Source organism: Carlito syrichta, unplaced genomic scaffold (genome assembly GCF_000164805.1).
Source record: "Carlito syrichta isolate Samal-C Ts95f unplaced genomic scaffold, Tarsius_syrichta-2.0.1 Scaffold288153, whole genome shotgun sequence".
In the NCBI taxonomy this organism is placed as follows: Eukaryota; Metazoa; Chordata; class Mammalia; order Primates; family Tarsiidae; genus Carlito; species Carlito syrichta.
The window spans coordinates 585,124-600,737 of record NW_007232249.1 but is presented as its reverse complement, the minus strand read 5'-3'; the positions used below and the strand labels follow the sequence as shown (position 1 = coordinate 600,737).

At 44.1% G+C, this 15,614-nt stretch overlaps 1 protein-coding gene across 1 annotated transcript; it reads left to right on the top strand.

The window, feature by feature from the left end:
- Positions 1-11,048: 11,048 nt before the first annotated feature.
- On the top strand, positions 11,049-12,967 carry RBM5 (RNA binding motif protein 5). Its single transcript, XM_008053440.2, has 3 exons — positions 11,049-11,175; positions 11,256-11,385; positions 12,362-12,967. The coding sequence occupies exons 1-3, from the start codon at positions 11,078-11,080 to the stop codon at positions 12,485-12,487; spliced, it is 354 nt and encodes a 117-aa protein (XP_008051631.1). The 5' UTR covers positions 11,049-11,077; the 3' UTR covers positions 12,488-12,967.
- Positions 12,968-15,614: the final 2,647 nt, after the last annotated feature.

Below are 15,614 nucleotides of genomic sequence, written 5' to 3'. Positions count from 1 at the left end.
GCCTTTGACCTTGAGGCGTTGGGAAGACGCGTGTCCCCGCCCCCCGTTTGCCGCCCTCACCTGAAGGGCACGTCGAAAGGGGCCAAGCTAGAGCCTCCTGAGGCTCGGGCTTTGGACTCTGCAAGGGCCGGTGTCGAAAAGGAACTGGCTTTGTGGCGCTTGTGGGAAGTGAGAGGAATACAGAGGCGTCCTCGTGGACGCAGATTCCTTCTCCTAATAAGACGCTGCACGGATCGTATCGGGCATAACAAAGAAGAAGGAGCAGATACTGTCTCTGCCCAGCAGGATCTCAGTGGTTACCATGTTCTTCTCGGCAGAATTACTTCATGGGACAGTGATGTCTTTTCAAAATATACGTGGCATTGGGAATTTGTATTGCCTTTGTTTATGTGTAGAAGAACTCATTAGAAAGTGTTTTTAAAGGCAGCCCGTTGACAACCATCTCCTTCAAACATCCCGAATACAGCTTCTGTCCCAGAAAAGGGGAGAAGGGTGAAGAAGGAACAAGATGTGCACAAATGGTACCGCCCTAAAAGACGGGTGGATTCTCGTTCTAGGGAAGGATGAGTGGAAATTAGAATGACAATTAGAAATTAGAATGACATAGCTTTAATTCTAGAATGCCCATTAGTTTAAAAAAAAAAAATCACTTGGATAGGTTTCCAAAATAACCCAGTGTCTTGGGTGTTATTGGTTATGTACTCTGCTCAGATCTCTTCCCTGGACCCTTGGCACGGAAGACATGGTGGACCTAGTGTACCAGTCTGATCAATGGGTAATAAAGATACTCTCTGGCCCGCAGTATTCTGGGTCTGTGACAAGCTCACCAGGGAGCTGCATTCACCAAAACAGATTGTTTCTGAGTGAAATGGTGAGAGATCATATCCTGGTTAAGATATTCAGTGCTGTGAGAGAGGGAAGGCCAGCACCAAAGCCCATAACAGGGTCCGGGGAGGATATGGTGAAGTGCACTGTCTTCCAAAGGCTAGCCATTGACTTCCATCCGCATCTAATGATTTTCCCCCCATTTCTTTGAACTGCCGTTATTATGTATTTAATAGTTTTCTTTTACTCTATTTATTTTACTTAAATGTATTTTTAAATGAAATTCTACATTGCTGTATAAGTGGAAACACGAATATCACTTATAAATAGAAGGTATCCCTAAATACATACACAACGAAAATAAGATGTGATTAAATTCCCGCCTTGTACTGTTGTTACTACTTGCTCTAGACTGAGTCCTTGGCTCCCCTCTCTTGGTTAAAAGCAGAGATTAGCCAAGTATTAGAGAGGCATTAAAGACATACTAGCACCTACCTAAGTTGTTCCCCATGTTAGAGCAGAAGGTTGGGTGACCCCTACAGCAGAAGCACTTTCTTATTGTGTGCGTCTGTGCAACTCAATGCCATGACTGTGGACCACCTGCGTCATCACCTACACTTTGAAAAGCAGAGCTATAGTAGGAGAACACAAACTAGGGGTGCAGACTGCTACTTTTCAGCTCGGCAACTTCCGTGTCCTCACTTAATGGAAAGAACAACATCTTTAGAACGATCTGAGTAACTGCCTAAGAGAGGAGTAAATGATAGAACATGTTAAGCTCTGGGTACAGCGATTAGAGCATAGTTAGCAATCCAGGCATGGTTGATTAATTGACCTGTTTTCTCCTAGTTCCTCGGTCAGTGGAGCAGAAGTGTGACGTGACACCTCTACCAACTCTCTGAAACAAAAACAATACTAAGTTACACTTTGTCCCAAAGGCACCTCAGTCTTGACATGCTCCAAACCCAAGTCGTCTTTCCCCTCCAAGCCTGATTCTCTCTCGCTTTTCTTTCTTTCTTTCTTTTTTTTTTTTGATTTGGAGTCTCACTCTGTTGCCCAGACTGGAGTGCAGTGGCTGCTCCCGGCCACTGCAACCTCAACCCACTGGGCTCCGGCGATCCTTCCGCCTCCGCCTTCCGAGTAGCCAGAATTACAGGCACGCACTACCATGCCTGGCTGATTTTTTGATTTATTGTAGAGATGAGATCTTGCCAAGTTGCCCAGGCAGGTCTCACACCCGCGGGCTCAGGCAATCCACTCACCTTGGCCTCCCAAAACACGAGATTACAGGCTGAGCCACCGAGCCCGGTCTCTCTCTCTCGCTTTTCTTGTTTCAGCAAACGGTATCACCACTTATCCTATGATGCAGGCCCAAACCGCACAGGCATCTTGGAGTCTTCCCTGATCCTTAGCCTCAAGAACAACCCAGCGCAGACTCTGGTCAATTTTACCTTCTAAGTACCCACCACTCTCCATTATCACTGCCCTATTCCAAGCTACCATCATCTTGAGAAGTACAGTGTACAGGTTAGAAAATGGGTTCTAGAATAGACTTCCCGGTTTTGAGTCCTAATACCATAATTTATTAGCTGTGTGATCTTGAGCAAAGTGCTGAATCACTCTGTGCCCCTGTTTCTACATTTGTATAGTGGAATGAGTTATCCACCTCATGGACTGGGGGACAGTTTAAATATGTGACGTGCACCTTGAATAATTATCATAATACTATAAGAAGTAGTTGGAAACTGCCAGGGAAGGGGGGCGGGCTTGGCAATAGTGAGAAAATGCCGGGGGGCACACCTCATCAACAAAGGTACTGCATAATGAACATTTGTATACCTAACCCTGAATTGTACCCCCATCTTCAAAATAAAAAACTAAAAAGAAATATGTGAAGCGCTTAAAACAGCACCTTGTATAGAATTAGCATTCAATAGGGGTTAGTTGTTGTTTTGTTGCTATTTAACAGTTGACTCTGGAAAATTTTGAGCATATATTAAAGTAGAATAGTATACGAAATTCCCATATAGTCTCTCTCCCCAAGCAACAGAATTTACAGTGTGCCTGTTTAAGTCAGGATGAAAATAAGGTCCACAGATTTCAATTGATTGATCACTCATATATCTTTTCATCTATATAATCCTACTATTTATTATTCTTGCATTTTTTGTTGAATAACAGCAATATTTGTTCTGCAGAATTTCATAAAATCTGAATTTTGCGGAATGCATCCCTGTTGTGTTATTTAACATGCTCTTCTATCACCTGAATTTTCTGCCGATTAATAGTTAGAGCTAAAGTCTTGATCAGATGCAGGTCTGATGTTTTGGCATGTACACTTCATAAGTGATATTGTGTCCTTCCACTGGAAGGCCTGTTAAGACTGGTGACTCTCCTTTTGTGATTTTAGCAGCTACTGATTGTCATTACCTAGGTCTACTATTTCATTAAGGATATGAAAGTGATAATATTCTAATTTTGTGATTCTTTGTTCATTTGACAGCTGGAAGACTCCTGTTAGAAGAAACATCATCCTATCAATTGGCTAGCGTGAGGAAAAGGATAAATACATTTCTCTTTTATTTACTAACTTTCTAAATAATGAATTCATTTTGTAGCATCCTTCAAAGATGACTAATTTTTTTATCATTAGGAATATAACTTATAGCTATATTCTTATATTCTATACGTAAATGTTTTTTATATTGATGCTTTGATTTTTTCATCTTTGGCCCGTGGTGTGGTAAGGGGTTCCTTGCACATGTCTGGTCTCAGAACCTAGAATTAGTCATTTCTCTTAGGAACCCAATTCCTTGGGTAGGTAATTGTATTTAGAGACTCCTGTATACCAAGGGTTGCTACTATGTTGGTCATTGTTTCTAGATATTTTCAGTGGACAGAAATATGAAATACATTGAATTCATACTGTAATTCAGAATCAGCACTACAGGAATTTTGCTTAACTTGTGTAACATCTATTTTTCCTCTGTCATATACCTAGAATTCTAGTTTTCAAAGACATCTAGCATGACAGAATTGAAAGAGCAGATAATTTCTCAATTTTCTTTGTCCCACAATATATGCAAATTACAGTCACAGTAGTTTCAGATAAAAATGCAACACTTTTGCCAACAATATTATTACTAAAAGCAGTTTAGAAATTTTGTTTATGCAATTTCCTGTCATTAAAATACAATTTTAAAGTCTAATTAATTCCTTTGTATATGATTATGCTACTAACTCAATGCATAGGTTAGGATCATTTGTTTCATTCTGGTTTCAATTTCTGAGTTGATTTTTAAAAATCTAATTTCGCTTTATAATTATGTAAAATATTTAGATAATTACAAGGTGAAAATCTACAAAACGGTTTGTATTCAGAGAACTTTAGCCTCCGTCCCTGTTCCTCCACCCAGCTCCCTGTCTCTCGCTATAAGTAACCCTTTTAACCTTGGGTTAGCCTTTACTTAAAACATGCATATATGTATATTCTATACAGATCGAATATATATACATGCATATTTATGTCTCTCTACTGCCATTTTTAGATAAATAGCAGCATGTATATACAATTGCCTCACTTTGCTTTTTTCACTTAAGAATATATCCTGGCTATCACTCTAAAGCAACGTGTATTAATATTCCTCATTCCTTTTCCTAGGTGGATAGTAACCCATTATGTTTGTTGACTATCATGTATTCAATTCATTGTTGGTGGACGCTTGAGCTATTTCCAGCTTGATGTACAGTTTTTGTTTTTTCCCCTGGGCAACCACAATAGTCACTTGACTGGCATCTGTCTATCCACTGTGGCTCTCATCTAATTCACACCTCCCGCCACACGGAGAACTTAAAACACCGAAACGGCTTCCCGTTGTTTTTAGGATAACACCCGACTTCCAGCTTGGCCTACAAGGTCGGGCAACGTCGGGCTCCCACTCACCTCCCCGGCTCCGTCGAGCCCCTCTCACCTGCCCCGACTTTCCGGCTTCAGCCACGGTGACCCTGTGTCAGGCCATCCTTCCTCCCAACCCAAGGCCTTTCCCGTGCTGCTTCCCCTGCCGAGGGCACTGTCTTTGGACGCTCTATGTGGCTAGAGCAGAATATCTTAGGCTGGGTCATTTACAAAGGAGATGAATTTATTTCTTACCGTTCTGGGAGCTGGGAAGTCCAAGGTTGAGGGTCCCACACCTGGCGAGGGCTTCTTGCGGCATCATTCCCATGGCCGAAGGCAGAATGGCGAGAGCACGAGCCTGGGAGGGCAAGAGATGGCAGGGAGAAAACGGAACTCACTTCTGTAACAAAGCCACGCTCTTGCTAGCTGACCCACTCCTGAGATCACAACATTCACCCATTCAGGAAGGCAGAGCCCTCACAGCCCCGTCACCTCTTAGGAGGCCCCATCTCCCAAGACCGCTGCATTAGGAGTTAAGTTTCCATCACATGAACCTTGGAGGACACATTCAGACCATAGCTAACTAGTTGACCATACCTCTGCTCATTGAATAGGTGGCATCTCAGCTACAACTTTCTATTTTTCTTTTTTTTTTTTTTTAGTCGGAGTCTCACTCTGTTGCCCAGACCGGAGTGCAGTGGCTGCTCCCGGCCACCGCAGCCTCGACCTGCTGGGCTCTCGTGATCCTTCCACCTCAGCCTTCCAAGTAGCTGGAACTACAGGCGTGTGCTACCACGCCTGGCTAATTTTTTTGATTTTATTGCAGAGATAAGGTCTCGCCAAGTTGCACAGGCGGGTCTCGAACCCGCGGGCTCAGGCAATCCACTCACCTCAGCCTCCCAAAGGCGCGGGATTACAGGCTGAGCCACCGAGCCCAGCAGCTACCACTTTCTGAGGGAAGCCCTCTCTGACCTTCCTCAGTAGGTCAGTGAGCCTTTTTTGTATGCACTTTTAGTTCCATGCCCCACATCTTACTGGTAGTGGTAATTCTGCATTTATGTATAAAATTTTTAAAATGTGAGTCTGCCTTCCCCGCTGAAACCTGTGCTCTACAGGAGCAAGGACCAGGTCTATCTCCATTCCCACACAACCCTCCACACACACACACACACACACACACACACCAGCCCACCTTAGTATTCCTGGTGCCCAGCCTAGGGCAGGTGCTCAGGAAAAGCTTAGTCGATGACGAAATGGATGGCTTCCGTGAGACTAAATGGATGGCTTCCATGTTATGGTGCTAGGTGCTTTAAGTACTTTAACGAATTCCCACAAACTTCCTAAGAAACTGGTATTGTTACTTATAACGCTGAGGGCTTAAAGTCTGTGTTGATGTCTCTTTTTCATTTCTGATCTTGATAATTTGTATCCTGTATCTTTTTGGTTTGATCAGTTTTGCTAGGGGTTTGTCAATTTTGTTAATCTTTACAAAAAACTACATTTGGCCTTATGAGAATTTTCTATTGTGTGTCCATAAATGTTTGTTTTCATTGAACCTGTTTTTATCTATGCTAGTTCACTCCTAATTGTTTTTACTCCCTATTTTAGCTGCTTCAGAAGCTTAAGTAATTGATTTTCTGTTTTCTTTTTTTTCTGATAAATGCATTTGAAGCTAAACATTTGCCTCTAAGTCCTGCTTCAGCTGCATCCTACACATTTTGATATGCTGTATTTTTATTACCATTCACTTCCTAATATTTTCTAATCTCATTGTGATTTCTTTCTTTTGCTGTGAGTTATTATGATTTGTATTTGACGGATTAAAAACTGACATGCAGCAAAGTTAGATGATTCATTCCAAATCACAGAAATAGTAAGTTGAAAACCTGTGAAAACAACTCAGGTATGTCAGACTTCAAAGTCCATGGCCTCTCCTGACTGATACTTTTCCTCCCTGCTCTGGGAACTAAAGCAAATTCAAGGAAACAAAGCTTAGCAAAGTGTCGACTGGGGAGAAGAATAAAAGGGAAAGACCTGACAGGCAAAATAAATCTTACTTCAAATGAGCCTCCAATATTGTGTTGTTAGTTAAAGTGACTCTAGGATGTCATTTAAGACAATATGTCATTTAAGGATCAAGAAATAGTCATTGCTCACTCAGCATTGACCAATCCTTTCTTTCCAAATTTTAAGCTAGTTCTAGAAAAATTAATAGAGAGCCTGGAGAAACAAACAAACAAAAACTAGGGAAGATATTTACAAGGTAGGGTACTAGAGAAGATTTTAAAGGTATAATCTATGTGCTACGTCATGGACAGGTGTGCCTATTTTCGATGCCTATAAAACATGGATCTAACACTCACTAGTGGCTACTTAGGCTAGCTGGAAGAGGGATGTTTCTGAACATTTGGCAGTGACTTTCATAGTCAGGGGAAAATGTTTTATACTTATTTCTCTTTAATCATTCTTGACTCAGAAAGTGCCTCTTATTTTCTTTTGGTGGGAGAGTGTTAGAAATATCCCTCTGAGAGGCCAGCTGACTGACATCAAATGCCTTTTCCTAACTGTGAACTGGGTCCTTCCCATCACTACCCTTCAACAACAAGCAACACAAAACAAAATCTTTTTTTTTTTTTGAGCTGGAGCCTCACTCTGTTGCCCAGGCTGGAGTGCCGTGGCACACTCACTCCCAGCCACCCCAGCGCCGACCTGCTGGACTCTGGTCATCCTTCCCCCTCAGCCTTTCAAGTAGCCAGAACTACAGGCATGTGTTACCACATCCGGCTATTTATTTATTTATTTATTTTATTGAAGACAGGTCTTGCCAAGTTGCCTGGGAGGGGCTCGAACCCGCAGGCTCAGGCAATCCACTCGCCTCGGCCTCCCAAAGTGCTGGGATGACAGGCTGAGCCACGGAGCCAGGCCCCAAACAAAGTCTTGTATTGAGCACAGAATAAAAGTTCCTCCTTCCCTTCCCATAGTTCGACTCCCTTTCCTAGCGGAAACCACTGTTATTCAACCAAACCATTTACATGTATGCATGTATTTATATATAGTATATACATGTATATTTGCATGTATGTACATATAGGTATACAGCCTCTGTGTCCAAACATACATATATACATATACATGGTTGTTCCTTGATATCAGTAGAGAATTGGTTCCAGGACCCCTGATGAATACCAAAGTCCCTGGATAAAATGAGTCTGCAGTTGGTTGAATCCAGAGATGCACAACCCACAGATATAGAGGACTGAATGCATACATATAGCTTTCCCCCATAAATGAAATATTTTACACACTGTTCTTCAAGCGGCATGTTCCCCTTGGAGCTCTTTTCAAATACGTTTGAAAAAAAGAAAACAAAAAACCTTATTTTGTTTGTTTGTTTTTGAGTAGGAGTCTCACTCCGTGGCCCCCACTGGAGTGCAGTGGCACGCTCAGGGCCACCCCAGCCTCGACCCGCTGGGCTCTGGCAATCCTTCTGCCTCAGCCTTCCAAGTAGCTGGAACTACAGGTGTGCGCATACCACGTCTGGCTCATTTTTGGTTTATTGTAGAGATGAGGTCTCGCCAAATTGCCCGGGCTAGTCTCGAACCCTCAGGCTCAGGCAATCCATTCGCCTCGGCCTCCCAAAGTGCTGGGATTACAGGCTGAGCTACCCGAGGCTGACCCCTTATTTTTAAAATAAGGTCGTACACCGTTCGTATAAAATGGTGTGATATTTGCATATAACCTACCCACATCCTTCTGTATACTTTAAACCATCTCCAGACTATTTATTATACCGAATACAATATAAATGCTATGTCAATAATTGTTATACTATATTGTGTAGGAAATATCGACAAGTAAAAAGTCTGTACATGGTCAGTACAAGTCAATCTTTTTTTTTTTTTCCTGATATTTTTAATCTGCAGTTGGTTGAATCCAGAGATGCACAACCCACGGATACAGAGGGCTACCTGCACACGTATAGCTTTCCCCCCATAAATGAAATGATATTTTACATACTGTTTTTCAAATGGTATTTTTCCTTTGGAGCGCTTTCAGATATGTAAAAATCTACCTTATTTTTTAAACTGCCTCACAGCAGTTCATAGAACGAATTTATTATAGTGCATTCACTCTTTTCCATACTGGTGGTCCTATAGGAGGTCACTAGTTTTTTTTTATTATAAGCAATGTTGTGATGACTATGTTTGTAAATGCTTCCATGTGCATATGTGTATCTCTGAACACAGATACTTGGAAATCTAAAAGACAGGTTGAAGGGGACACATAATTTTAACATTTGGTGACTCTTGCCAAGTTACCCTCTGCAAAGAATTTAACACTTTTTTTTTTTTGAGTTGGAGTCTCACTCTGTCACCCAGACTGGAGTGCAGTGGCCGCTCCCGGCCACCTCAACCTTGACCTGCTGGGCTCCGGTGAGCCTTTCGCCTCAGCCTTCCGAGTAGCCGGAATTACAGGCACGCGCTACCATGCCCAGCTGATTTTTTTTTTTTTGTAGAGATGAAGTCTCACCAAGTTGCCCAGGCGGGTCTCGAACCCGTGGGCTCAGGCCATCCACTCACCTCAGCCTCCCAAAGCACGGGATTACAGGCTGAGCCACCGAGCCCGGCTAGAATCTAACACTTTATACTCTCACCACATTACCACCTCTTTTCTCACATCGTAGTATAAATTTTCCTAGTTTTTACCCATCAAAAGAAGAGGGGTATTTTTGTTTAAAACCGAGCATCTTTTAAACTACTTTTCTTTCATTTTTGCCAATTACTACATCTGTTCTTAAGCTTTGCTCCCTTCCCCGCCCCCCATTGGACTGTTGGTTTTATCTTTATTTGTTAAAAAATTATTTAAGAAACTGAATATAATATGGATGATGAGACTTTGTCATCAATATCGGGTGCAAATCTTTCCTCTCAGTACTTTAGGTTTTGTGTTTAGATCCGTTTATAGTGTCCTTGACCTTACAAAAAATTAAATTTCTTATGAAATTTCATATAACCTTTATAATTTCTTATAAAGTGTAGCCAGTCTTCTTCCTTTATAAATTACTGGAGGGTTTTCTTATTTCAGAAAGGATCTCTCAACCTTAAAACTGTTCTCCTAATAATTTTACAGATTTGTTCATTCAAGAGAGCACTTAGCCCAGGAGATCAATAAGGGTTCATAGAGGAAGGAATATTTGAAAATTTTTTTTTCCCTAGAATAATTTTTTTTTTTTTTTTTTTTTGAGTCGGAGTCTCACTCTGTCGCCCAGACTGGAGTGCAGTGGCTGCTCCCGGCCACCGCAGCCTCGACCTGCTGGGCTCCGGCGATCCTTCTGCCTCAGCCTTCCGAGGAGCCGGAATTACAGGCGCACGCTACCATGCCCGGCTGATTTTTTGATTTATTGTAGAGATGAGGTCTCACCAAGTTGCCCGGGCGGGTCTCAAACCCGCAGGCTCAGGCCATCCACTCACCTCAGCCTCCCAAAGTCGCGGGATTACAGGCTGAGCCACCGAGCCTGGCTCTGAATTTTGTTGAGGAGAGAGTGCTCTTGTTTGGACTGGCCAGGAAACCCTTCATGGGCAATGAGGAGGCTTCAAATTAGTTCCAGAGGATAGCAGGGCATAAGATGATTACAGGTGATAGGGAAGGAAAGGGTGGGGTGGGGTGGGGTAGGCTGGGGATGGCAAGCGGGTCTGGGGACAAAGGCAGAATATCAGTAATGAGCAAGCATTTTATGCTGGTAGTTAATGAGTTAAGCTGGGGGCCAAGCAGGTAGGGTTTTGAATGCAAATATTACTTTAGGTCTTTGGCAGGCTGTACCCAGTTGGTTCAACCATTGGATCATGGCTAATTAAATAAAATGGCTTGTTCAAGTCATAGTCCTGCCCCTGGTTCCACACAATTCATCTTCTAGGTACAGTGAGGAAAACAAGAGAATATGATATTTCAGAGCAGACTAAACTAAGCTCCAGATTAAAAAATACTTGAGATGATAGGCTGGGCTTGGTGGCTCAGCCTATAATCCGAGTACTTAGGGAGGCCAAGGTGAGTGGATTGCCTGAGCCCTCAGACTCAAGACCAGCCCAGGCAATTTGGCAAGACCTTGTCTCTACAATAAAAAATTAGCTGGATCTGGTAGCATGTACTACTTGGAAAGCTTAGGTGGAAGGATTGCCAGAGTCCAGCAGGTCAACGCTGCGGTGGCCATGTGTATGCCACAGCACTCCAATCTGGGCAACAGAGTGATACTCCAACTAAAAAAAAAAATTCTTGAGATAGTGTTGAAGAAAAGGTACATTACACTGTTAGAGATTGAAATCTGTGACTATTTCTAGCAGTGTTTTCTCTCCCATATAGATGAAATATCGAGATAGAGCTGCAGAAAGACGAGAGAAGTATGGTATTCCAGAACCTCCAGAACCCAAGCGCAAGAAGCAGTTTGATGCTGGCACTGTGTATGTGATGTGCACATTTTCCAGTTCGTTCGCTGGGGCTCTGGCTGTTTTTTAAGTAACTGTGTGTTTGCCACTGGCAGGAATTACGAGCAGCCCACAAAAGATGGCATTGACCACAGTAACATTGGCAACAAGATGCTGCAGGCCATGGGCTGGCGGGAAGGCTCTGGTTTGGGAAGAAAGTGTCAGGGGATCACAGCTCCTATTGAGGTAAGCAGTAGGGCCAGGCCTCAGTGTATGCCATGCTTACAGACTTATTCCAGATGAGATGAGATTAAAAGCCCTCATAGGGTCTGGACCCCAAGAGCCGCTTTAGCCTTACCATAAAGGGGCAGTTTCCTTGGCCAGAAGATGTCATCATCCACTGAGTGGGATTCTTGTTCCTTGCAGCGGTCCCTTATTTCACCCTTCTTTTAAGATGTCCGTTGGGAAGAATGGGTGTAGTGCCCCTACTTGATTTTTCTGGCCAGATTTTTTGACATCTTTCTTAAAACCTATTTTTCTTCTAAAGACCGCCACATCTTTCTAGGTCCTTTGTATGTAAATAAACTATCACTAAAAGTGCTTACTTAATACCAACTCATACCTAACTAGAATGAATATTTTAAAAGGTACTATAATTCCTAAGTGATTTTGGTTATGTATTTTAAAAAGATAAAATTGAGTAAGGTTTTCTTCCATAGTAAGAAATCCTTAAATTGGTGAGAGCCCAGATTGAGATAATCCCAGCCAGGATCAGAGGCCCCCCACCCACTGGCCTGGACAGGAGCTGCACCTGTGACTGCCCCCACTCTGTCCTGGGAGCACAGCTTAGGTCAGACGCTTATAGACCCCAGTTATCCTGTGCATGTTGAGTTCTGCTGACATCGGTCTATCCTGCCTGTAATCACCAGGCCTTCCCCGTGTTTCAGTGGAGTGCTGGGACCCTTACTAGGCATCGGTGCTTGCTGAGAGGCCTTGAGGAGTGGGAAATGTAGCTTTATCTGCCTGTGTCTTCCTTAGCCCATTTGATTCCTTCTAACCCTAAACATGCTTCAGGTTCCAGTTTAGGAATTCTTGTCTTCATATAAAACCTCTCTTGTGTCCCCTGGTGGGTGGTCCTACTTGGTAAGGAATGGGCTTGGTGAGAGGTGGGAGCAATCCATACCCTACTTGCCAGCTGCTGACAGTCTCTGTGTTTCCCCAGGCTCAAGTCCGGCTAAAAGGAGCTGGCCTAGGAGCCAAAGGCAGCGCATATGGGTTGTCGGGTGCCGATTCCTACAAAGATGCTGTTCGGAAAGCCATGTTTGCCCGTTTCACTGAGATGGAGTGAGACTGAAAGGTGACAAGGAATATAAGAAGTGGTCCATCTCTTGAATTTATTCTTACGGCCTGTCTCTTTAAGGGCATACCTTGTGCTGTTAATAGTTCTTAGGGTGAACCACTTCATTCTGTAGGAGTTCCCCTTATGTGGGTTGTCTGGAGAATGGCCTTCCTTCCCACCAGAAGGCTTGTGAACAGACCAGAGAGGACAGTGGTTTTTTTTTATACTCCATTGTACATAGTGTAATGTAGTGTGTTTTACATGTGTAGCCTATGTTGTGGTCCATCAGCCCCTCACATTCCTGGGGGTTTGAGATGTCCTTGGTGGTTTGACACCAAAGCCACCTCTGTTGTTTGTCATTGTGATGTCTTTTCTGGGCAAGAGCCTTGTGTATATTTGTATATTATACATTTGTACAGAATTTTGGAAGATTTTCAGTCTAGTTGCCAAATCTGGCTCCTTTACAAAAGAAATACCTTGGAAAATGGGTGTCCTGTGTCTCTTTATTCTTTGGTAAATGGGTAGGTAAAGCATGTCTGAGCCAGTCGAACCTGCTGTGAAGTCAGTTTAAGTTACCTACAAGTAGTATGTTATGCTATTTCCTTGCTCCCATCATCCTTGTTCCAATTTTTTAAGTTCAAGAGTTTCATGTTTTGAAACTTGATGGAGATCTCAAGGAGTAGCTTTTCTACTTCTTTCGGTTTCAAAAGACCAAAGTGAGCATGAACACTTCTGCTTTTCCAATTTTCACAGACTATTTCAGACATGCCAGAAGGTGGGGATGTTACTGCTCTGCAGGGTAGAACCTCCCTGTTTTGACATGATACAGTTGATGCCTGGTCCCCCATCCTCTGGGATGGAGGAACTGTGAAGGCCATCTCTCCCCGTTGGTGGCACTCCACATACCTTTTGTCTTCCATCGCAACTGCTAAGGAGGTGTTTAGGGACACTGCAGGGTTTTTTTTTTATGAATGGTGTCATTTCATGCTTGTCTCCAGCACCAGGATGGAAAATATCATTTGGACCAGCAAGACCATACCTGACAAGGACAGGAAGTATACCTTAGTCTCAGGGGTTGCTCTTGGCACCTGGTGATGGGGTGCTCACATTACCAATATGACCAAACTGAGTGCTTGAGTGCTACAAGTTTTGGCAAATGGGAAGGGTGGCCTTTTCTCTGCAACTTATTCTTGGAGCTAGAGGCATTATGGGTGATGCCATTTTTCTGTTTTCAGTCAGGCTTGGCTCTTATGAAATTGGGATGGAAAATGCTCAAGTGGCATTTTCAAGGCACAAATCCTCACCCTGGCCAGTACCTTGGAAAGGCTGAACCTAATCACAGCTTTGCTAAGGAAAGATGGAGGCAAATGCTGAAGCCCCGATCCTGGGTTTCTGTGAAGTAAGGATTGGGAACCTCAAAAATGAGAGCCTAGAGCTGGGATGGAGACCGTCTCTTAGAGATCGGGTCTACCAGGGTTGATATCCCTCAGAGACCAGCCCTACCTCCAGAGCCTTTGCAGCATCAGGGAGAAATGCTGGTGTTCACTTGCACCTGAGCAGCTGTCACAAGTAGCCTAATTAGATGCATGTGACAGCCAGTCTAGAAGGCTCTTCCAGGTGAACACAAACATAATGGGATCTGGGAAACTTAATTACATGCACCGAGCTCATCAAAGGCTAGGTGGAAGCTTCTTCCCTAGGGGAGCCACAGCCAGGCATTGACAAGAGATTCAACCATCTTGAGTATCAGATTGACTTCCCTACGCCAGGAAGGGCACTTGACTATTTTCCAGCTGCTTGGCACAGCTGCCTATCTAAGCTGCTCAAGGCTGTTCCTGGGTGTGCTCTGGACACAGCATCTGCTTTCAACACCAGTGTGGGCTTTCCTATGAACATGAAGTTGAGGGTTCCTATGAACACAAGGAGGTGGCTCTTCCCACTTCCAACCTGCTCCTCCACAGCCATGCCTATTACCAGCATACCTTGCTAGGTGAATTCAGCCCTCAGCCTGCATCTAAACTGATGGCTCCTGTCTTATGGCTGTACCTTGGGTTCAGGTCTTCTGCAAGACCATATTTGAGGGACCCTACTGGTCCTGAAGGTCCCAAGCATCCCCCCACTGGCCACCACGGTCTGCTCTAGCCCCAAGCCCAGGGATGAGTGCCGTGTCCTGCCCTAACCACAGGGCCTCCATTCTTAGCCATGCCTGACTTGGGGGTGCTGTGAAATCAGTGCAAGCTTCCCAATCAGCGATACCCAATTCCTGATTTTGGAAAGGACTGTTGCTGAATTGGAAGGAGCCTCCAGGGTTCCCAAGTCCAGACTGCCCTTGGCTGGGACAGCTGCTACAGTGTGTAGGACTTTGAGGACCATCCAGGAGCAGCTGTCATGGCTGTGCATCAAACAAGTTTCAAAACCCAGATGAGCAGCCAAGCCTGAGCTAAGCTCCCCAGGCATGCAGTCCAGTTGGGGGTCTCAAGGGCGCCCAGAGCCCAGCCACTCTGATTCCAGAGGGATGAATACCCTCAGGGACAGGTGTAGTGTGGGGGGAGATTGACCCCAGACTAGACCCTGGAGAAGGGTTCTGTGTTGCTCTGTGGCCACCAGGTGGCAGTACTCCATCATCTTCACAGGTGAATTTTTAGGTAGTGATGGAAAGATGTCCTGCCAACTACTGAGTACTAGAGGTTTCCGGGGTCCCTCTCCAGATCTCTGAGACGTAGGGAGACCTGACTATAACTTGGGCCTTAAAACTGTGTGGAATCAGGCAGGTACCAAGTCAGCCTGCCCTGCAAGTTTATAAGGATTCCTACCTCTGGGAACTCTTACTAGCTAGAAGGAAAAGTTGTCTACATAGCGCCGAGCTGTGGGGCAAGGACCAGGCTGACCCTGTGCACAGTAAATGCTTGTCTCTTAGCAAGTCTTTCTGACCCAGGTAGATAATTTCTGTGGCCAATAAAATGCATTTCTTCCTCATGCTCCCTTTACCTACTGCATGATTATTGATGCTCAAGAAATATCCTCTGATAAGAGCTCACAGCAAGCCGTGCTTGGTGGCTCAGTCTGTAATCCCACACTGGGAGGCTGAGGTGAGTGGATTGCCTGAGCCCACGGATTCGAGACCCACCTGGGCAAC